Genomic DNA, 23470 nt, shown 5'->3' with positions numbered 1-23470 from the left:
GCGGCAGGGAACCGACGATGTCGACGTGTACGTGGTCGAAGCGGCGGCTGGGTACCTCGAAGTCTCCCAGGGGTGCTTTGGTGTGCAGCTGTACCTTAGCCCGTTGGCAGGCGAGGCAGGAGGTGGCCCAAGTCCGAACATCTCTGCTAAGGCCGCGCCAGACGAAGCGCTTGGAGAGGAGTTTGACGGATGCGCGGGAACCCGGGTGAGAGAGCCCGTGGAGCGCGTCGAAGACGCGGCGGCGCCAGGTCTCAGGGACGACCGGCCTGGGTTGGCCGAGTGAGACGTCGCACGTGACTGCCGTGGCTTCGGGCCCGTGCGCGACCTTGGCTAGGCGTAGCCCTGGCAGGCTGGTAGCCGCCGAGAGGAGGTCTGGGTCCGTGAGCTGGGCCGCTGCTAGTTGTGCGTAGTCGACCGCGAGGTGATTCGCACAGACGGCGGGACGGGAAAGGCAGTCGGCGACCACGTTGTCTCTACCGGAGACGTGCTGAATGTCCGTAGTAAACTCGGAGACGGCCGCGAGCTGGCGTTGCTGCCTAGCGGACCAGGGTTCGGTGTGCTTGGCCATCGCGTATGTGAGTGGCTTGTGGTCCACATACGCGGTGAAGGGGCGGCCTTCCAGGAGGAACCTGAAATGGCGGACCGACAGGTGGAGTGCGAGAAGCTCGCGGTCGAAAGTGGAGTATTTGACCTCCGGGAGGCGCAGTTGGCGGCTGTAGAAGGCAAGTGGCTGCCACGCGCCATTGACCCACTGCTCGAACACGGCCCCGACCGCGTGGTCGGAGGCGTCGGTGGTGAGCGCGACCCGGGCATCGGTCCTCGGGTGCGCGAGCAGAGTGGCGTCGGCGAGCGCGTTTTTGGTGGCGTCGAAGGCGGCTGCCGTGTCAGTGGTCCAGGCTACGTCCATCTTGCCGGATTTTCCTCGGAGGGAGTCGTATAGGGGCTTCATAAGGGCTGCGGCTCTGGGGATGAACCTGTTGTAGAAGTTCACCATCCCGAGGAACTCCTGGAGGCCCTTGATGGTTGTGGGGCGGGGGAATTGCTGGACGGCCTGCACCTTGTTGGGCAGGGGGATGGCCCCAGCAGGGGTGATGTGGTGACCGAGAAAATCGATCTCGGTTAGGCCGAATTGGCACTTCGCCGGGCTGAGGATGAGCCCGTGTTGGGCTAGGCGCCCGAACAGGATGCGAAGGTGTTCGAGGTGTTCCTGTTTGGAGGAGCTGGCCACGAGAATGTCGTCTAGATAGACGAATAAGAAGTTCAGGTCCCGGAGGACTGAGTCCATAAGGCGCTGGAAAGCCTGTGCTGCATTCTTGAGGCCGAAGTGCATCCTCAGGAACTCGAACAGGCCGAATGGGGTGATGACGGCCGTTTTGGGGATGTCCGCGGGGTGTACGGGGACTTGGTGGTAACCGCGCACCAGGTCGACTTTGGAAAAGACGGTTCGTCCGGCCAGTCGGGCCGAGAAGTCCTGGATGTGTGGCACCGGGTACCGATCGGGGGTGGTGGCGTCGTTGAGGCGGCGGTAGTCCCCGCAAGGGCGCCAGCCTCCGCCGGGCTTGGGGGCGATGTGGAGGGGCGAGGCCCAAGGGCTGCTGGAGCGGCGGATGATGCCGAGTTGTTCCATGTTGGTAAACTCGGCCCGCGCGATTTCCAGCTTGGCCGGGTTGAGTCTGCGGGCGTGGGCAGAAACTGGGGGGCCGGTGGTGGGGATATAGTGTTCCACACCGTGCTTGGCGGCTTTGGCCGAAAAGGTCGGGTTAGTGAGGGCGGGAAACTCAGCTAGGAGTGCCGAGTAGTCGTCCGTGGCTCTGGCGAGGCAGTAGGTCGTTGGGCCGGCCGAACGGGCCGGGGTAAAGGCGCCGGGGATGGGGGCCATAGTGTTGATGTCGACGAGGCGGTGCCTCGGAATGTCGACAAGGAGGCCGTGGGCGCGTAGGAAGTTGGCGCCAATGAGTGGGCAGAGGACCTTGGCTGTCAGGAACTCCCAGCGGTAGCGGCGGCCCGCGAGGTCGAGCGTGACCATGCGGGTGCCATATGTGCGGATTTCAGAGCCGTTGGCTGCAGCCAGTGTGATACCCCGTGTGCCGCGTTGGATCTCGAGGGCGGAGGCGGGGGTGATGCTGTGCTGGGCCCCTGTGTCGCACAGAAATCGGCGGTTGGTTCGGTCGTCAGTGACGTACAGTAGGGGCTCCTTCTGCCCCGCAGCCATCGCGGGGGCCGGTGCGGGGGGGGGTTTGAAGGAACACGGTGGCGTGCAGCGTTGAGCCCTAGCGCCAAAACGGGTGTGGTAGTAGCAGTGACCCAGAGTGGTAGGGCGGTCGGGCCTAGCGGCCCGGGAAGACCGCGTGGTCGTTGCCGTGAGGTCGGGCGCGACGTCGCGAGCGGCCTGTGCAGAGAGCAGCCGGTCGGCCTTTTCGGCTATCTCATTCAGGTCCGTGGAGTCAGACTCCACAAGGAGCGGGCGGATGCTGGCGGGGAGCTGCCGAATGAAAAGCGTGCGAAAAAGGGCGCCGGGATTTTTGTCGTCGGAGAGGGACAGCATGTGGGAAAGCAGGTCTGATGGTGAAGCGTCACCAAGGCCGGGGAGGTCCAGGAGTTGGCAGTGGCGCTGGTAAGAGGACGTTTGAAATTTTTTAAGTAGCGCAGCCTTCAGATGCTCGTACTTGCCCTCCGTTGGTGGATTCTGCAGCGCTGCCCAAACCTTGGGGACTGTAGCGTAGGTGAGCGAGGCGACGAGGTAGTCGTACTTCGTGGCGTCGACTGTAATGCCTTTCAGCCGGAATCTGGACTCAGCTTGAACGAACCAGGCTTCGGCGAGGTTCTCCCAAAAGTCAGGTAATTTAACCGTGACTACGTTTGTATCCGCCATGCTAGCTTAGGATTCGTCCTGAGCGTCGGGGTCACCAGTGTTGAGATACCGCGGCAAACGTGGGAGTCGAGACAGAGCTATTGAAAACACAACTGCTTTATTCTGACCACATGGCAAACAGGAACCAGAAAAGCCCGCACATCCACTTAAATACTTCCCAGACAGGAAGTGCTCCCGGCAGCCTGTCCCTGCGGGAAACAAGTTGCTGGAGGAAAGGGCCCCCGGCTGGGGGCTTCTGCTTAGACTGTCTGTGCCGCCGTGAGCGGATTATGTCCAGTGGTGGCGTGTCGCCACAATATTCTAATTTTTCTTTCTTGGATTCAAACCAGATGATTTCACACTTCCCCACATTGAATTCCATTTCCATAGTTTTGCCCACTCATTTAATCTGTCTGTGTCCCTTTTAACTTCCTGTTCCCATCTACACAACTTATTGTTCCTCCCAAGTGTCATCTACAAACTTTGGATATACAACTCTCTATTCCTTTATCCAAGTCATTGCTATATATGATGTAAAGCTGTGGCCCCCCAATATAGATCCCTGGGGAACACCACTTGACACAGCCTGACAATCAATCAGATTACATACCATTTATCCCTACTCCGTCTCCTACCTCCCAATCAATTACCGACCGATATCACATGGTTACCTCCAATTCCGTGCGCTTTTATTTTTGCCAACAATCTCTGGTGTAGAATCTTACTAAATGTCTTCTGGAAGTCCATATAGACAACATCCATAGACACTCCCCTATCAACCATGTTAGTGATCTGCTCAAAAAATTCAACTGGGTTAGTCGGACATGACCTACCCTTCACAAGTCTATGTTGGCTCTCTGATCAGTTCATCCTTGTCCAACTGCTCACTCACTCTATTCCCAATGATAGACTGCAGCAACTTCCCCACAACTGACGTTAAACCAACAGCTCTGTAGTTTCCTGGTAACTACCTCCCTCCTTTCTTAAATAGTGGAGTGACATTTGCAATCTTACAATCTAAAGGGCACAATTCCTGAATCCAGAGAGCTTTGGAAAATTATAACTAATGCATCTGCAATTTCCTCACCTATTTCTTTTACTACCCTGGGGTGGAAACCAATGCTCCCTCTAATTTTTTTTGTACGGAGCGGACCACGAATTCCTTTTTCGTCAGTGAACAAATTTTACAACAACAACTTTTGCTACAACAACTGAGCGGGGAAATCAGCGCGGTGGATAGAGCGGCTGCTGGGGCACAGAGTGTTGTGGGTCCTGAGGCCATCATTGGTCAACGACCATCCGAGACAATGCTCGGTGGGTTCCGGGGCTCTTAGCAAATGCCGCTCCAATTTGGATCTGCTCTGAGGTTGCCGGGCCATTCTCTCAGCGCTATGACTTTTTCCAGCTCATTCAGTATTTGGCCCCTCCCCCTACTCTAGCTCACTGTGCAGCCTGTGAATTTCAGTGCGTGGAAGTGTACAGATCCATGTGCGGCCCCGCATCTTAGAGGGAACACAGGTGGAAACCATCAGCTCTTGAAGATTTGTTTATCTTAAGTCACATTATTTTCTCCATTACCATTTCTTACTTTTTTAATTCAGTAAGTTCCTCCCCTTGACTTGTTTTAGGTTCCCTTGTACCACTGGTATTTTGTCCTCTTCCTCTATTGTGTGAATGGATATAAAGTAACCATTTTAACAAGTCTGCCATTTCTTTATTATCCATTACAGCATCACTTGCATCTGTCTTTAATGGGCCCACATTCCCCCTTACCACTCTCGTTCTCTTACTATCTTCATAAAGACTTTTACGGTTAGCTTTGATATCCATTTTCATACTCCGTTTTAGAGCTCATTATTTTCTTTGTTGATTTTTATAATTCTACCAGTCTGCTGGATTTCCACTTTTCCTCGCATTTCTTTATTTTTCTTTTAGCTTGATGCTGTCTCTTACCTCATTTACTGACCATGGGTGCTTAACTGCACAAGTGGAGCTTCATTGCCCACAATATTACAACGGTAGCCCAAGGTCTTGTACAAGCTCAGTGTTAGAATCAGACCGCACAGAAGGAGGCCATTCAGCCACCGTGCCTGATATTTGAAAGAGCTCTCCAATTAGCCCCACTCCCCCACTCTTTCCCCATAGCCCTGCATAGTTCCCTTTTCAAGTATATACACAATTCCCTTTTGAAAGTTACTATTGAATCGGCTTTCTCTGCCCTTTCAGGCAGTGAAGTCCAGATCATAATAACTTACTGAATAAAAAATTAATTCTCATCACCCCTCTGGTTCTTTTGCTAATTTTCTTAAATGTGTCTGTTTACCTACTCCATTTAAAATCTTTGTTACATCATATTTTTCTACATTCAACTCCATCTGCCACCGATCTGCCCATTCTGTCAGCTAATGTCCCCTTGCAGTTTTTCGTAATCATGGTCACAATTTGCTTTAATCCTTCATTTGAAACATTGGAAGATTTCAATACTATGCCCTCAATTCCCAAGTCCATACCATATCAGGAACTTGGTACCTGAGAGAACTGCAATGTGACCTTACACAAGGGAACACAAATTATGTTGATGCATAAAGTAAACAGACTTCCATTTATAGAGCATCTTTCATGACCTCAAGATATTGCAAAGCACTTCACAACCAATGGAATACTTTTGAAGTATAGCCACTGATGTCTCTCTCTCTCTCTCTCTCTCTGTGTCTCGCAAGTACTTGAAGCCCCTTTTTATGTGATGGAACTGCAAACATCACTTTCTAGCAAATGTTCACCTGTACTTAGTAAAATGTTGTGCTCATGATTTTGTAAAGACTGGACACAAATTTCCCTGGTCTGAAGAAGGCCAGTAGGGGGCCAACAATGGCACAATGCTCATAATAGGCCTACATGGGTAGGCTTAAGACTCTGCCTGTCTCTGGCCAAGATTAAGATGCCTGTCCCAACTGAAATACTGCTAATGGAGCTTTGCCTTTAGAGACACCCAGGTAAATGGCCTCTACAGGAGGGCTTCACTGCCACTGATAGCACGAGTGCTGGGTTGATTACATCACAGGCTGCCTCCAACTGAACACTTCCAAGTCAGAGGCAACTTTATAACTGGTGTCGGCCGTGGCTCAGTGGCAGCACTCATGCCTCGGAGTCAGGAGGTTGTGGGTTCAAGTCCCAGAGACTTGAGCACATAATCCAGGCTGACACTCCAGTGCAGTGCTGAGAGTGTGCTTTCGGATGAGGTGTTAAACCGAGGCACCGTCTGCCCCCTCAGATGAATGTAAAAGATTCCATAGTGCCATTTGAAGATGAGCAGGGGCGTTATCCCCGGTGTTCTGGCCAATATTTATTCTTGAACCAGCATCACAATAGATGATCTGGTCCTTTATCGCATCTGTTTGTGGGAGCTTGCTGTGTGTAAATGGGCTGCTACATTTCCCTACATTACAACAGTGACTACACTTCAAAAGTACGTCATTGGTTGTAAAGCACTTTGGGACATCCCGCGGTCACGAAAAACACTAGATAAATAAAAGTTCTTTATTTAATTTTCCTTCCAGACAGCAACACTGTATTAGGAGAGTGTAAAAAAAAATCATTTATTAATCACAGCCAATTGAACTTTGTCCTTCTCAATAACTTAATTCTCGTTGCATGCTAGCAAGTTGAAAGCACGCGAAAGACAAAACTTCCCAAGCTGTTCAACAGTAACAAGGATGGAGAAAAGGGGCGTTGTAGATTTATTTATTGAAAATGAGGTGGTGAGCCGCCTTCTTGAACCGCTGTTAGGGAGGGAGTTCCAGGATTTTGACCCAGTGACGATGAAAAACGGCAATATATTTCCAAGTCAGGATGGTGTGTGACTTGGAGGTGGTGGTGTTCCTATGCGCCTGCTGCCCTTGTCCTTCTAGGTGGAAGAGGTCGCGGGTTTGGGAGGTGCTGTCGAAGAAGCCTTGGCAAGTTGCTGCAGGGCATCTTGTAGATGGTACACACTGCAGCCACGGTGCGCCGGTGGTGGAGGGAGTGAATGTTTAAGGTGGTGGATGGGGTGCTGAACAAGCGGGCTGCTTTGTCCTGGATGATGTCGAGCTTCTTGAGTGTTGTTGGAGCTGCACTCATCCAGGCAAATGGAGAGTATTCCATCATGTAAGAACACAAGAAATAGGAGCAGGAGTCGGCCATTTGGCCCTTCGAGCCTGCTCAATAAGATCATGGCTCATCTTCTACCTCAACTCCACCCTCCTGCACTATCCCCATATCGCTTGATTCCCTTATTATCTGAAAAACTATCGATCTCTGACTTGAATATACTCAACGACTGAGCATCCACAGCCCTCTGGGGTAGAAAATTTCAAAGATCCACCACCCTCTGAGTGAAGAAATTTCTCCTCATCTCAGTCCTAAATGGCCGACCCCTTATTCTGAGACTGTGACCCCTGGTTCTAGACTCCCCAGCCAGGGGAAATATCCTCCCTGCATCTACCCTGTCAAGCCCTGTAAGAATGTTGTATATTTCAAAGAGATTACCTCCCATTCTTCTAAACTCCGGAGAATATAGGCCTAGTCTACTCAATCTCTCCATCCCAGGAACCAGTCTGGTGAACCTTCGTTGCACTCCCTCTATGGCAAGTATATCCTTCCTTAGGTAAGGAGACCAAAACTGTCCACAATACTCCAGGTGTGGTCTCACCAGGGCCCTATGTAATTGCAGTAAGACGTCTTTACTCTTATACTCAAATCCTCTTGTGATAAAGGCCAACATACCATTTGCTTTCCTAATTGCTTGCTGTACCTGTATGTTAACTTTGTGATTCGTGTACAAGGACACCCAGGTCCCTCTGAACACCAACATTTCCCAATCTACGCATTTAAAAAATACTCTGCTTTTCTATTTTTCCTACCAAAGTGGATAACTTCACATTTCTCCACATTATATTCCATTTGCCATGTTCTCGCCCACTCACTTAGCCTGTCTTTATCCCCTTGCAGCCTCTTTGTATCCTCCTCACAACTTACATTCCCACCCAGCTTTATATCAACAACAAACTTGGATATATTACATTTGGTCCCCTCATCCAAATCATTGATGTAGATTGTGAATAGCTGAGGCCCAAGTACTGACCCCACTAGTTACAGCCTGCCAACCCGAAAATGGCCTGTTTATTCCTACTCTCTGTTTTCTGTCCGTTAACCAAACCTCAATCCATGCTAGTATATTACCCCCAATCCCATGAGCCCTAATTTTGTTTAATAACCTCTTGTTTGGCACCTTATCGAATGCCTTCTGAAAATCCAAATACACCGCATCCACTGGTTCCCCCTCATCTATTCTGCTAGTTACAACCTCAAGATTTGTCAAACACGATTTCCCTTTCATAAATCCGTGTTGACTCTGCCCAATCCTATTATTATTTTCTAAGTGCCCTTTAACCATGTCCTTCATAATAGATTCTAGCATTTTTCCTACCACTGATGTCAGGCTAACTGCTCTGTAGTTCCCTGTTTTCTCTCTCCCTCCTTTCTTAAATAAATAGTGAGGTTACATCTGCTACCTTCCAATCTGTGGGAAACGTTCCAGAATCTATGGAATTTTGGAAAATGACAACCAATGCATCCACTATCTCTATAGCCACCTCTTTAAAAACCCTAGGATGTAGGCCATCAGGTCCAGGGGATTTATCAGTTTTCAATCCCATTAATTTCTCCAGTACTATTTTCTTACAGTTCCTCATTCTCACTAGACCCTTGCTTCACCACTATTTCCGGAATTTTTTTGCGTCTTCTTCCGTGAAGACAGACACAAAGGCCGCAATTTTTCCTCTCGATGCTGTTTGGGGGCGGGACAGCTGTCTTCCGGGTTCCAATCCCGCCCCCAACGACGTCCGACGCACAAACACGATTTTGCGTCAATTGGCCTGGTTAAGCCCGCCCTGTGGGCTTGCCGGCCAATTAAGAGAAAGCCAGTGTCAGAAGACATAGAAGATAGGAGCAGGAGTAGGTCATTCGGCCCCTCGAGCCTGCTCCACCATTCAATGCAATCATGGCTGATCATCCAAATCATCTGCCGATTTTCTTAAAGGGGCTACGCACAATTTTTTTTGACAGTTGATTTTTCAGTGTTTGACAGTATGGAGGTGCTGCAAGCACTAACAATCACTGTACAAAGGTGAGCCCTTGCACCCAGGCTCTCCAGTGACTCACTCCTTAGGCTAGAACAGATGGCAGCTGCAGGTAAAGTTACAGAAGCGATCGGTCACTGGTGAGAGAGGTTCTCCCAATGAGGTGGGACTACACAAACAATTCAAAACTTGTCACCTACAGAAAAGTCTGAATACATTAAAAATGATTCTCCCAACATTTTCTTACCTCAAACTCACAGGTGTACCATTGGATCCTTCACACCACTTCTGCAGCTGCCATCAATGAAGAAACATTACAGTAGACCCACAGCACACCACACTTACCTGGCGTGGTGTCCGGACGTCGGGAAGCCCGCAGTAGACCTGTCAAAATTGCAAAAAGCCTCTTAACTGCCTGTTAACAACCTGTTAACAAGCAGTTAAGTGCCTATAATCCTCTTCCCACCGCTAGGTGTTGGGTCCATGTGTAAATCAGGGACCCGACACCTGGAAAGATTGTTTGGAGGTGGGTTAACAGCGGGTTTCCGACCTGGTCAATCTTTGCAATTTTGCTGAATATCCCACCTCCATACCTGCCCCCTGAGCACCGGCAAAATTCCCCCCAAAGTATTTGTTTAATTTCTCTGCCATTTCCTTATTCCCCATTATAATTTCTCCTGTCACAGCCTGTGAGGGACCCACATTTACTTTTGCTAATCTTTTCCTTTTTACATACCTATAGAAGCTTTGTTTTAATGTTTCTCACTTGTTTACTCTCATATTCTATTTTCCGTTTCTTTATCAATTTCTTTGTCCTCATTTGCTGAATTCTAAAATCCTCCCACTCCTCAGGCTTGCTACTCTTATTGGCAACATTATAGGCCTTTTCCTTTAATCTAACACTATCTTTAATTTCTCGTCAGCCACGGGTGGACCATTTTTCCCATGGTATTTTTATTCTTAAGGGAATGTATATTTATTATGAATTATTTCTTTGCCATGTTTACCATTGCTTTTCTACTGTCATATCTTTTAATCTAGTTTCCCAACCTACTTTGGCCAACTCGCCGCTCATACCTACGTGGTTTGCTTTGTTCAGGTTTTGGACCCTAGTCTCGGACTTAACTAAAATCACTCTCAAACTCAACATAAAATTCTATCATATTATGATCACTGCTCACCAGAGGCTCAGTTACTACAAGGTTATTAATTAACCCGGTCTCATTGCACAGTACCAGATCTAAAATAGCCAATTCCCTAGTAGGTTCCTCGACATATTGATTTAGCAAACTATCTGGAATGTATTGCATGAACTCTTCCTCTGCACTATTACTGCAAATTTGGTTTCTGACTTGCGTCTTGTAAATGGTGGAAAGACTTTGGGGAGTCAGGAGGTGAGCCACTTGCTGCAGAATACCCAGCCTCTGAGCTGCTCTAACAGTATTTATGTGGCTGGTCCAGTTGAGTTTGTGGTCAATGGTGACCCCCAGGATGTTGATGGTGGGGGATTTGGTGATGGTAGTGCTGTTGATCATTATTTAATTATAATTGGGGAATCAGCACTTTCAGTCAGACCTCATTAAACACTTGGGAAAGATACAATTAAAGCACAAAATGATATAACTACTTACATCAAAACAATAATGGATCTCCCATTTTAAAACAAACAAAATAAATAATTTACAGACCTTGCGAAATTGCCACAAGGAGTGCAGTAGGCTTCCCCCACTCACATACTCCAGAAATAAGTACAGGGGCAGTCTCTCCGTCCGACACCCCAGCAGCTTCACAATGGACTCATGGTTACAGACTTTCATGTGGAACTTCAGCAGGTCCAAGAATTCCATCACTTCCTTTGCACTTGCATTATCTGGCACAAAAAAATCCAAAAACACACTCAGTTTTGTAGATTATGGGTGCTGATGAATTTAAGCTTGAGAAAACTATTCTGGAAGACCTTTGCCAAAATAATTCAGAGATACCTATGCAAAAACCAACAGTTCACGGCCGTGTTTTACCAACCATCAGAATTTTGGCATGTATTTTTTCAAAATCATTTTAATAGGAGTTGGTTGCAGACAAAGTTTTTAAAAATTGCGTTCTCACTTTATGCGCCCAAGGTTAGTGTGACTCAGTCCAAGATCGGAGTGTGGGCGGTGGTGGGGATTTTAACCCACAGCGGGTTTTGGGCAGGCAGGTGACAGGGCATTCGCTGAGCTAAGTTTCAGGGCTGGGGTCCTTTAACTCCCGGGCCTTATTTAAATGCGGCTGGTCCTTTGCCTGCCTGTCTTGGGCGCAGTGCAGCTGGCAACAGGCGAGGATCGGGCAGCCCTTACTGCCTGCTGGTGTCCAGGTAAACGGTGGAGATGGGGTTTCGGACGGGTCTCGTGGGAGGGTGCGACCTTCCGCGTGGGGCCTGAGGGGCGCACATTTTGACTTACCTGAACAATCTCTGTCCTTCCCGCCAGCTGCCGACCTGCTTCAGGCTTGGGTTCGGATGTCACCCGGGGTCCTATTGATGTAACGGGACCTGATTTGTATAGATTCCTGCGCTTTAGGCAGGTGTGTAGAATGGGAAAGGGCCAAGTTCTGCACAGACAAGTAAGTACTCATTCTTTCCACCGAGCAGGTGGGGTTAAAATCGACCCATGGATTAAGTGCGGATAAACCTCCTTCTGCCGACAAAAATGTGCTTCAAGCCCAACATCAGAGGAACATGCCGCATACATCGTCGGAAAAATAAATAATTTCCACCACAAGCTATCTGAGCAAGAGCAGGATAAAGTAATAGAATCAGAGAAAGTTACAGCACGGAAGGAGGACATTTCAGCCCATCGTGTCCGCACCGGCCAACAAAGAGCTATCCAGCCTAATCCCACTTCCCAGCTCTTGGTCCGTAGCCCTGCAAGTTACAGCATCCCAAGTGCACATCCAAGTACTTTTTAAATGTGGTTAGGGTTCCTGCCTCTACCACCCTTTCAGGCAGTGAGTTCCAGACCCCCACAACCCTCTGGGTGAAGACATTTCCCCTCAAATCCCCTCTAAACCTTCCACCAATTACTTTAAATCTGTGCCCCCTGGTTTTTGACCCCTCTGCTAAGGGAAATAGGTCCTTTCTATCCACTTTATCTCGGCCCCTCATAATTTTATACACCTCAATAAGGTCTCCCCTCGGCCTCCTCTGTTCCAAGGAAAACAGACCCAGCCTATCCAGTCTTTCCTCATAGCTAAGATTCTCTACTCCCAGCAACATCCTTGTAAATCTCCTCTGTACCCTCTCTAGTGCAATCACATCTTTCCTGTAATGTAGTGACCAGAACTGCACGCAGTACTCTAGCTGAGGCCTAACTAGTGTTTTATACAGTTGAAGAATAACCCCCCTGCTCTTGTATTCTGTGCCACAGCCAATAAAGGCAAGCATTCCATATGCCTTCTTAACCACCTTATCTACTGTACTGCCCTGCTACCTTCAGAGATCTGTGGACATGCACTCCAAGGTCCCTTTGTGCCTCTACACTACTCAGTGACCTACCAGTTAATGTGTATTCCCATTCCTTGTATTCCCTCCCCAAATGCATTACCTCACACTTCTCCGGATTGAATTCCATTTGCCACTGTTCTGCCCACCTGACCAATTTATTGATATCTTCCTGCAGTCTACAGCTTCCTTCTTCAGTATCAACCACACGACCGATTTTAGTATCACCTGCAAACTTCTTAATCCTACCCCCTATATTCAAGTCTAGATCATTGATATATACCACAAAAAGCAAGGGACTTAGTACTGAGCCCTGCGGAACCCCACTGGAAACAGCCTTCCAGTCACAAAAACACCCATCAACCATTACCCTCTGCTTCCTGTCTCCGAGCCAGTTTTGAATCCAACTTGACACTTTGCCCTGGATCCCGTGGGCTTTTAACTTCGTGACCAGTCTGCCATGTGGAACCTCATCAAAAGCTTTGCTAAAGTCCATATACACTACATCAAAGTCTGGAATGAAAAAGACCATTCAGCCCATCAGGGCCACTCCACTCAGTGTCCTGGTATGTTTATTCTATCGTGGGCTTTCTCCTTCACACCCACCCCCCCCAACACCACCTGTCGACCCCCAACTTTAGGGAACACCAAGTTCCTCAACCCTCCTGAAAGAAAGCTCAAACGGTGTTGTTAATGTCTATAATCCTCGATTATCTTCTCAAAAGATATCAATTCCAGCTGCTATTTAATTGTGTCAGTTGCTCCTGAATCAGTCATCTTCTCTGGGTATCTGTTGCACTTTGCTCGGCAGCACTTCCCAAACCCGCGACCTCTTCCGCCAAGGGCAGCAGGCGCCTGGGAACACCACCACCTCCAAGTTCCCCTCCAAGTCACACACCATCCTGACTTAAAAATATATCGCCGATCCTTCATCGTCGCTGGGTCAAAATCCTGGAACTCCCTCCCTAACAGCACCTTCACCAGACGGACTGCAGCGGTTCAAGGCAGCAGCTCAGCACCACCTTCTCAAGGGCAATTAGGGATGGGCAATAAATGCTGGCCTTGCCAGCGATGCCCACATCCCATGAACGGATACAACAACAAAAATCTTGCCGATTTAATGTTCACTCAAGGGCAGGTTCAACGTACCGGCTTACACCTTTTAAGAACTAAATGGAAATTACTCAAAGTTACTCAACAAGACCATTTCATCCCATCAGTTGTAGTTTAGTTTAAGGACATCTTCCCTGCGGCCCTGATATTTCAGATTGTCAGTAGGAATGGATCCTCGCTCCTGGACATAAATCAGCGCAGTCGGCATCCAAAGGAAAGCAGACAAAAATCGTCCATATGACCCCGACCCCAGTAACTAGGGTCCTTATTCAACAGGTATGGCAGTGCAGCGGACATGTTACTGGTCTAATAATCCAGAGAACAAGAATTCAAATCTCACCATGGCAGGTTGAGAACTTTGAATTTAGTTTTTAAAAATCTGGAAATAAAAAGCTGGCACTGGTAATGATGACCATGAAACAGTCAGGTTGTCATAAAACCTCAACTGCTTCATTATTGTCCCTTAGGGAAGGAAAGCTGCCGCTCGTCCCTGGTCTGCCCGACATGGGACTCCAGTCCCACACTAGCGTGGTTGCCCTGAGGTGGCCCAGCAGACCATTCAGTTGCATCACATTTCTACCAGGATTACCACACACAGCAGAGTGGCTCAAGAAGGCCCACCTTCTCAAAGCAGCTAGGTTAGGATACCAACTTCGATTGGACGTATTCCTGTAGGCTTCATCACACAACCTCCCGCCTCCAGCCGCCCTGCCCAGGAGATTAACCTTTAACTCCTGGAAACTCCAAGACAGTCCCGGAGGGCTGGCCACCCTAACCTAGAGAAGGCCAACAAATGTCGGCCATGCCATCAACGCCTACTCCCTGAAAATGAATTCAAACAGAGGAAAAGTGTCAGGGCCGTCAATAAATTGGACAGGATTGTCTGCTACCATCCGAATGTGCGCGGGAACCGGAAACGGGCAAGTTAGGAGATCTTGGGGGTAATTTTCAACTTTAGCCGCCTGCGCAGTAACCTGGGGGAGCGGATTGCCCGTCTGCTGCAGAATCCACTCGATTGTTCTCTCACGGATTTAACAGAACAACAACTTGCATTTATAGAGCACCTGTAACATATTAAGATATTTCCAGCCGCTTCACAGGAGCATAGCCAGAAACAATGACACCGAGCCATTAAGACAGGCGATCAAAAGCTTGGTCAAAGTGGTAAGCTTTAAGGAGCATCTTAAAGGAGGAGAGAGAGGTAGAGAGGCGGGGAGGGCTGAAGGCACGGCCACCAATGGTGGGGTGAAGGAAATCGGGGTGCACAAAAGGTCAGAGTTCTTGAAGGGTTGTAGAAGGTTGCAAAGATAGATAGGGAGGGGTGAGAATTTTAAAATCAAGGTGCCAATGTAGGTCAGTGAGCAGAGTGATGGGTAAATGGGACTTGGCGAGAGTTGAAATACGGGCAGCACAGTTTCGGATAAGCTCAAGTCACTGCGAGAAAGGATGTCATGACCACAAACTGCAGCCATGAATTAACTGGTTGCTGTTAAGTAAAGTCACCGTTGCGTTGCATATTATGGGCTTGTAAAGCTGACCAATATACTTCAGCAATGACCCAACATTATAACATGGTGTGCAGTTCCCTTTATTGCCACTAAAGGTCCTTCATACACTTTGAAAAGTCCTGTTACACATCACATCACCATCTTCCACATCAACTTCCTCTACAGTAAAAACAAAGCAAGTTCAAACTTAACTTAAAATCATCTTTTCTCCTGATCGAGTAGTGAAGTTGATGATGAAGGGCTCAAAATGTGAAAAATCTGCTTTCCCCAGAAAACCTTTCCATATCTCTCCACAGACAGACACACAGAAATGTTTGTAAATTCACAAAGGGGATCAGATTTAGCTTCAGGAGAAAGTGTGATGAGAAAGGCACAATTTCAGATCCTTTACAGGGCAAGGGCCAGAACGGAGATGAGAATCGATATTAAATCGGTTCCACCAGTGCCACAGTCTGCCTCACACACTCCCTGTTAATGGAGCTGGCACATTGTCACTGTCTACTCCTCACTGTCAGAGTTAGTAAATGTTATTTTTTAAATTCTCTCATTAAATTAATCTTTTAGCCTAATCTACACATGAATATTTAGGGCGCAGGTCACTGCAAAAATGCATCCAAACATTGCCAGTGTCAAGTACTCGTCCAAATAACAGCTAGGCTAAGAAATCATTTTATAACTGTAAAACACACACATCCCATAATGCCCCCATGAACCCACTGCCCTCTCCGTGTGAAAGCACCCAATCGATGATTGCAATGATGCAATGAAATTCGAGGCACATTGTTTACAGTTAAGACCTGAACCACTGGGACATTTATCATCTATAAATAGGTGCCATGCAAAACATATTTACCAGCAAAGGTTACAGAAAATGCCTTTCAACACAACTCGGCTGCGATTTATTCCCGTATACTCTGCCCCACTGTACTTCAATCAACATGTCCCCATTCTTGGTTGAACTTTAGCTTGTAAACTGTGTATTTACTGGTAGCTCATTTCTCCGAATGAATTGCAAGAGAATGGCCGGGAAGTTCCTCTGTGTTGCTCCCGCTCCACTGGCGTCACTTCTCCAGAAGTCCAGCAAAAACCTGGTTACGCCAATGTGAAGAGTCCGACCCTCTGGCATTCTGTTCACAGTCACAAGTGGGCTTGACTGGGCATTGTCCAACTAGGCAATCACACCAGCATTGCATAACTACAACAATCAGACTTTTAAACAAGCTGAAGAAATGGACTCTTAATATCAGCATTCATCCCTTTCAGCTCAGCACCACCGTTACACTGCTGTTGCTCACTATTACGCCTCCTGATTCAATCCAAGTTAGGAATGTTTCATTGGTGTAGTTTAGTTATATGGGACGTTTTCCCCACTACTATACTGTGCTTAGTCTATAGGATAAATTCAACTATTGAAACTGGGCAAGAGTAACATTCTGAATATCAAAGATTGCATTCCAACTGGAATCTTCCAGTCGGACGTTCAACATACGAGAGCTACCAATTGGGTGAGGTCATCGGGTTCTACAAGGACAATGTTGATCACGTGTCTCATTTGACAAAACAAAGTTTAGTGTATAAAAAGAGCATCTCTGTACAGGCCAAAATAGACTCCTCTAGTCAAGGCCTTAGTTTTCAAGAGAACCATTTATCCCACAGTTAAAGGCAACTGTAAAAAGTGAGATTGAGTCACCAAAAAAAAAGGGAAGAGGAGTGAACGGAAGGGCAGGAAGGAACATTTCCTCACTTACCATGGAGAGATTTGAACACAGCCTTTACTTCTCCAGACCCGTCCATGGCGAGGATATTGGCCGTGTACATTGGTCCATAACTCCCACTCTGCATATATTCCAAATTGCCACTTAGGTTTTCCAGTGGAATTTCCCAGCGTTTTAGAGAGGGATCCCTGGCTGCCAGAATCCGTTCTGTTGTATTTGTCATTGATCCGTATTCATTCTCCGACCGGGTTGCAGGCTTGGCTTTGTCTGGAGAAAGATTCAGGTTTAAAAAGGACATTTACTCAAGAAGTTAAAGAGGCTGTGATCACACAGGTAAAAACATACAAGTATTCACCATCAGATTCAGACACTGGGTCGTGTGAATCATACAATGATACCTGGAAGGGAACTACAGGACTGGGGCAAGGGTCCGGAATATTTCACAATCTGAAAATGCAAAACTTCAGCAGCCAATGAACATTATTTGAAACAGTCAGAATGTGAGCACTTTGAGAAAACACAAGCAACAATCAGATTGCATCAGGTGATATTCCCAATGGAGGATATCACAGTGTGACATCACCAAGCAGTTTCCATAAATGTGCTTTGCAAGAGGAGAGGATAGAAAACATTTGAAATTCGTTTTGATTTTCCCCACACAGCACATTATAACATGTGATCACGATGCTCCTTCTGTCCCCCTTCACATGGATGCTGATAACTCCCGTCTGCACCTCAACCTCCTTCATCAATTTCATGGCTCCGATCATTGTCTCCAACTTCCTGTCAAACATTTATGGAAAGGAAAATGAAAAGGGCTTCCATTTATACAGCGTCTATAGGGGAATATGGGGAAACACAGCAGCCAACTTTGACACCGGGAGAACTCCTCAGCTCTTCTTCAAAACAGTGCGGTGAGATCTTTTACATCCACCTGAGAGGGCAGGTGGTTCTTGGTTTAATGTCTCATCCAGAAGACAGCACCTCCAACAGTGCAGCACTCCCTCAGTACTGCACTGAAGTGTCAGCCTAGATTATATGCGTAAGGCCCTGGAGTGGGGCTCGAACCCACAAACCTCTGACAATGGGGTGACAGTGCTACCAGCGAGCCACAGCTGGCACATTCCAGATCTGGAAGTACCAAATCTTCTGCCAGTTTAATGTTGGCTAAACCAAAGCCATCCTCTTTAGCTCCTGCAAACACCAAAGCATCTCCAGCCTCGACTCCATGTCCCTCCACGGAAAGTCAGGGGTACGATAAATGAACTGAACCCAAAGAATTAGGCCCGGGTGGGGGGGATCCTTCAGGAAGTGTGTACTTTGGGTGCAGTCTCACCGGCTGCTACTCAATCAGGGGGAAAGGAAATTGGCCCCGTAGGCTCCTCTGTCCCATTTCACACTTCCTGTGGGAGTGCCTGTTTAACAAGTAAATATCACTCTAGCTTCAAAAGCACCAGCAATCCCAGACTGACCGTTCAGAGCCTGTTTACAAAGGCACAGCTGCCCCTTCAGGAGCCTCCTCGACAAAGGAATGGTGAAGTACCCGAGGCTCATCATTGACCAAGTGCACCGTCAGAGTGAAGTGCTGCCAGCTGACCACATACCTGGACCAAGAGCATCTGCTCATCTGTAACAGCAGCCTTTCCGAGGCACTGACCACTCGTGTCTCCAATACCTGGATGGGTGTTTGGTACGAGCACCTTCCACTGGATTGCCAGAAGCAGTAGGCCTGAGAATTGGGATCAATAAAAGGAAAGATCCAAATTGCTCAAGACCCATCGCTCAGGAGAGCCTGCTTTCACATGGAGTGGGGTTTCATCTCATTTCCACTGGATATGTGTGGTAAACCACTGTTATACCTGTCTGTATGTGTATGTGTATTCCACTAGGTACAGGTCTGGACATGCCTCGGCTGACTCCTCCCACGATTCCAGGTATATAAGTGACTACCTCCCAGTCCCTTAGTATTCTGGACGGGTCGACCACTCGAGACTAGACCTTCATTCTTTAGTTAATAAAAGCCTGGTTGTTACTCGCTTAACCTCAGTCTTTCGAGTAATTGATGGCGCATCAATTTTATTAACTAAATTTTTTATAATGGAGAAGATCCTCACACCAGCATGCCTGGACCCGGACAGTCGGGAAGCGGACGCTTCCACCAAGTTTGCTCACTGGCTCATGTGCTTCGAGGCATTCCTGACTGCCTCCACTGCGGTCGTAACGGATGCGAACAAACTGTCTGTCCTGATCTCCAAGGTGAACCACCGAGTGTACTCAGTCATCCGGGACGCGACCTCGTACACAGCCGCCCTCCAGCTCCTCAAGACCCAGTACACGCGCCCTGTGAACGAAGTTTATGCCAGGCACCTCCTGGGGAGTCGCAAGCAACAACCTGGGGAATCGACTGAGGAACACCTCCAAGCACTGTCCGTGCTTGGCCGGGCCTGTGGGTGTAAGGCGGTAACGCCCACTAAGTACACGGAGGAACTGATCCGGGATGCCTTCGTAGCGGGCCACAGGTCCAACTACACCCGACAGCGACTGCTGGAGCAGAGTGACCTCACCCTCGACAAAGCCTCCGAAATCGCACTAACGCTGGACGCAGCCTACCGGGGCATGGATGCCTACTCCTCTGCACCGTGGACGCCGCGGGGAACGACAACCTGGGACATGGTAGGACAGCCCCATAGCACCGTGCCACCCCAGCCACAGCCCAACAACGGCCCAACCACCGCAGCAGTGTCCCAAAGCCAGACAGCAGTATCCCAAGGCCAGAAATGCTACTTCTGTGGCCAGGCCAAACACCCCAGAGCGTGCTGCCCAGCGAAGAATGCGACCTGCTCGGGCTGCAGGAAAAAGGGACACTACGCTAGCGTCTGCAAGGCCAAAGCCACCCCGAACGCCAGCAGTGCCGCGTGTGGGCCGTGCGAGCCGCCATCTTGGGCCCCCAACAGCGCCGCGTGTGGGCCGTGCGGGCCGCCATCTTGGGCCTCCCCAGCCATGTGTGAACCACCGCAGCAGCAGCCACATGGGAATCATGGACGCCGCCATCTTGGACACCAGCCGGGACGCAGCAGGCCGCCAACCCCCCCCCCACATCTGATACCCGCAGCGACACACTGACCCCTACGCTGGCCTCTGTTACGCTGGACCAAACGAGACCGCACCAACTAGCTCGGTCCAAAATGGACGTTAAGGTAAACGGCCATGCAATAAACTGCCTTTTTGACTCCGGGAGCACAGAGAGCTTCATCCACCCCGACACGGTGCGGTGTTGCTCTCTCCCAGTCCTGCCTGCGCACCAGCGGATTTCTATGGCCGCCGAGTCCCAGTCAGCGGACATTGGCGGCTACTGCGTGGTGACACTAGTAGTAGACAGGACTGTGTTCAATAATTTTAAACTCCTGGTCCTGCCCCAACTTTGCGCTGCCGTTCTACTGGGGTTGGATTTCCAGTGCCACCTCAAAAGCGTTACGATGGCGTACGGTGGCCCCCTCCCCCCACTCACAGTCCGCAGCCAGCAGCCTCCAAATTGCCCGCCGCGCACCAGATGCAACCTCTCCACACTCAGAGTCCCACCCCCCCCACTGTTTGCTAACCTCACCCCCGACTGTAAGCCCATCGCCACAAAGAGCAGGCGATACAGTGCCGGGGACAGGGTTTTCATCAAAACCGAAGTGGAGCGGCTCCTGAAGGAGGGGATTATTGAGGGCAGCTCCAGCCCCTGGCGAGCCCAGGTTGTGGTCGTTAAGACCGGCGAGAAACAACGCCTGGTCATCGACTACAGCCAAACAATAAACCGCTACACCCTGCTGGACGCCTACCCACTCCCCCGCATAGCTGACATGGTCAACCAGATCGCGCAGTACCGCGTCTTTTCGACCATTGACCTGAAATCAGCGTACCACCAGCTCCCCATCCGCCCCGAAGACCGCCAGTATACTGCTTTTGAGGCAAATGGCCGCCTCTATCACTTCCTTAGGGTTCCCTTTGGCGTTACCAACGGGGTCTCCATCTTCCAAAGGGAGATGGACCGGATGGTCGATCAAAACGCGCTGCAGGCCACTTTCCCTTACCTAGACAATGTGACCATCTGCGGCCATGACTTGCAGGACCATGACGCAAACCTCAAGAAATTCCTCCGCACCGCCCAACTCCTGAACCTGACATATAACAAGGAGAAGTGCATATTCCGCACTGACCGCCTCGCCATCCTTGGCTGTGTTGTGGAACACGGGGTCATCGGTCCCGACCCGGGCTGGATGCGTCCCCTTATGGAACTCCCACTGCCTAAAAGCTCTGAAGAGGTGCCTAGGGTATTTTTCCTACTACGCCCAATGGGTCCCCTACTATGCAGGCAAAGCCCGTCCACTGATCAAATCCACCTCTTCTCCCCTGATGGCAGAGGCCCGCTCGGCCTTCCACCGTATCAAGGAGGACATTGCCAAAGCCACCATGCACGCAGTGGATGAATCCATCCCCTTCCAGGTGGAAAGCGATGCGTCCGACTTCGCTCTGGCTGCCACCCTTAATCAGGCGGGGAGACCTGTGGCATTCTTCTCATGAACCCTCCAGGGCCCGGAGACCAGACACTCCGCGGTCGAGAAGGAGGCCCAGGCTATTGTGGAGGCTGTGCGTCATTGGAGGCACTACCTGGCCAGAAAACGATTTACCCTGCTCACTGACCAGCGTTCAGTTGCTTTTATGTTCAACAACAAGCAGAGGGGCAAAATCAAAAATGACAAGATCTTTAGGTGGAGAATCGAACTTTCCACCTACAACTACGAGATCTTGTACCGGCCTGGGAAGCTCAATGAACCCCCGGATGCCCTATCGCGTGGCACCTGCGCCAGCACGCAGATCGATAGGCTGAGGGCCCTCCACAATGACCTCTGCCACCCGGGGGTCACCAGGTTCTTCCACTTCATCAAGGCCCGCAACCTGCCTTACTCCATTGAGGAGGTCAGGACCATGACCAAGAACTGCCAAGTCTGCGCTGAGTGCAAACCGCACTTTTATAGACCAGACAGAGCCCACCTGATAAAAGCCACTCGCCCTTTCGAACGCCTGAGCGTCGATTTTAAAGGGCCTCTCCCCTCCTCCGACCGCAATGTGTACTTCCTCAACATCATTGACGAGTACTCCCGTTTCCCGTTTGCTATCCCCTGCCCGGACATGACCAGTGCCACGGTCATTAAACGTCTGAACAGCCTCTTCACCCTGTTCGGTTTCCCCAGCTATATCCATAGCGACCGGGGCTCATCGTTTATGAGCGACGAACTCCGCCAGTACCTGCTCGCTAGGGGTATAGCCACAAGCAGGACCACCAGTTACAACCCCCGGGGGAACGGACAGGTGGAAAGAGAGAATGCAACAGTTTGGAAGACCGCCCTACTAGCCTTAAAGTCTAGGGGCCTTCCGACCTCCCGCTGACAGGAGGTGCTCCCCGATGCGCTCCACTCGATTCAGTCACTGCTCTGCACTGCCACCAATGCCACCCCTCACGAGAAAATGTTTGTCTTCCCAAGGAAGTCCACATCGGGGACAGCGTTACCGCCATGGCTGACGTCCCCAGGGCTGGTACTACTGAGAAGACACGTGAGGACCAATAAAACGGACCCCCTGGTCGAGAGGGTCGACCTCCTCCACGCCAACCCCCAGTACGCTTACATTGCGTACCCGGACAGGCGGGAGGACACAGTCTCCATACGAGACCTCGCACCCTCGGGGACCGCTGTAACCCACTACCCATTACCACCCCCCCCCCACGACACCCTCGGGGACCGCTGTAACCCACTACCCCCCCCCCCCCACGACCCGATATCCAACCCCAGCAGCCGGCTCGCCTTGGACCGTCACCCACGAGGACTACACTCCAGTGCCCCAGCCTACACGGGACGCGACGCCGGAAACTCCACCACCCCTGCCATCGCCACGTCGATCACAGCGGCAGACAAGACCTCCGGAGAGACTCCAATACACGAACTTTTAAATACACTTCACCCCGCCGGACTCATTTTTAAACAAGTGGTGAATGTGGTAAACCACTGTTATACCTGTCTGTATGTGTATGTGTATGTGTATTCCACTAGGTACAGGTCTGGACATGCCTCGGCTGACTCCTCCCACTATTCCAGGTATATAAGTGACTACCTCCCAGTCCCTTAGTATTCTGGACGGGTCGACCACTCGAGACTAGACCTTCATTCTTTAGTTAATAAAAGCCTGGTTGTTACTCGCTTAACCTCAGTCTTTCAAGTAATTGATGGCGCATCAATATGTTTGCAGCCATTCAAGAGGAACACTTAGCAATTCAGTTAGGAGGATAGCGCCTCAATTTTATTTGCAAATCCTAGACCTGATCGCATCAGCCACCTTCTTGAGGCCACACGCAAAGCCATTTGAGGTCCTTGAAACTGAATCTCCACTAAGAAGGCAGAAGAAGTTCTGCAATTGGCATCAACGGCCCAGACTATGAACGGAAAGGAATTGGCCTTGGTCCCCTCCTGATCACCATCTCTGTACGTGGACTTTGAGGGAGGATAGGATTGAGTTCAGCTATGCTCCCCCTTTCCTCCCTTCTCCCAGCATAACCAAATAACCAGCAGCCAGTCACTAGCTAGGCTCACACATGAAGCATAGCACCTGGGTGAAGTAGCAGAGAGCAGCCAGTGCCTATGGAACTGCGC

The 23470-nt window shown here is 49.7% G+C and overlaps 1 protein-coding gene across 1 annotated transcript in view; it reads right to left on the bottom strand.

The window, feature by feature from the left end:
- Positions 1-23470, bottom strand: part of LOC147100481 (tyrosine-protein kinase STYK1) — a 100403-nt gene that overhangs the window by 43397 nt on the left and 33536 nt on the right. The window contains exons 6-7 of the mRNA XM_085966776.1: positions 16815-17048; positions 10656-10837 (exon numbers count right to left, since the gene is read on the bottom strand). Of these exons, the coding sequence (XP_085822902.1) occupies positions 10656-10837; positions 16815-17048 (416 nt within the window). The remainder of the gene's footprint in view (positions 1-10655; positions 10838-16814; positions 17049-23470) is intronic.

Source organism: Somniosus microcephalus, chromosome 25, assembly GCF_052327205.1.
Source record: "Somniosus microcephalus isolate GS21.2 chromosome 25, FLI_Smic_1.0, whole genome shotgun sequence".
Classification (NCBI taxonomy): Eukaryota; Metazoa; Chordata; class Chondrichthyes; order Squaliformes; family Somniosidae; genus Somniosus; species Somniosus microcephalus.
The sequence above is the reverse complement of the archived record's forward strand: the minus strand, read 5'-3'. Positions and strand labels throughout refer to the sequence as shown.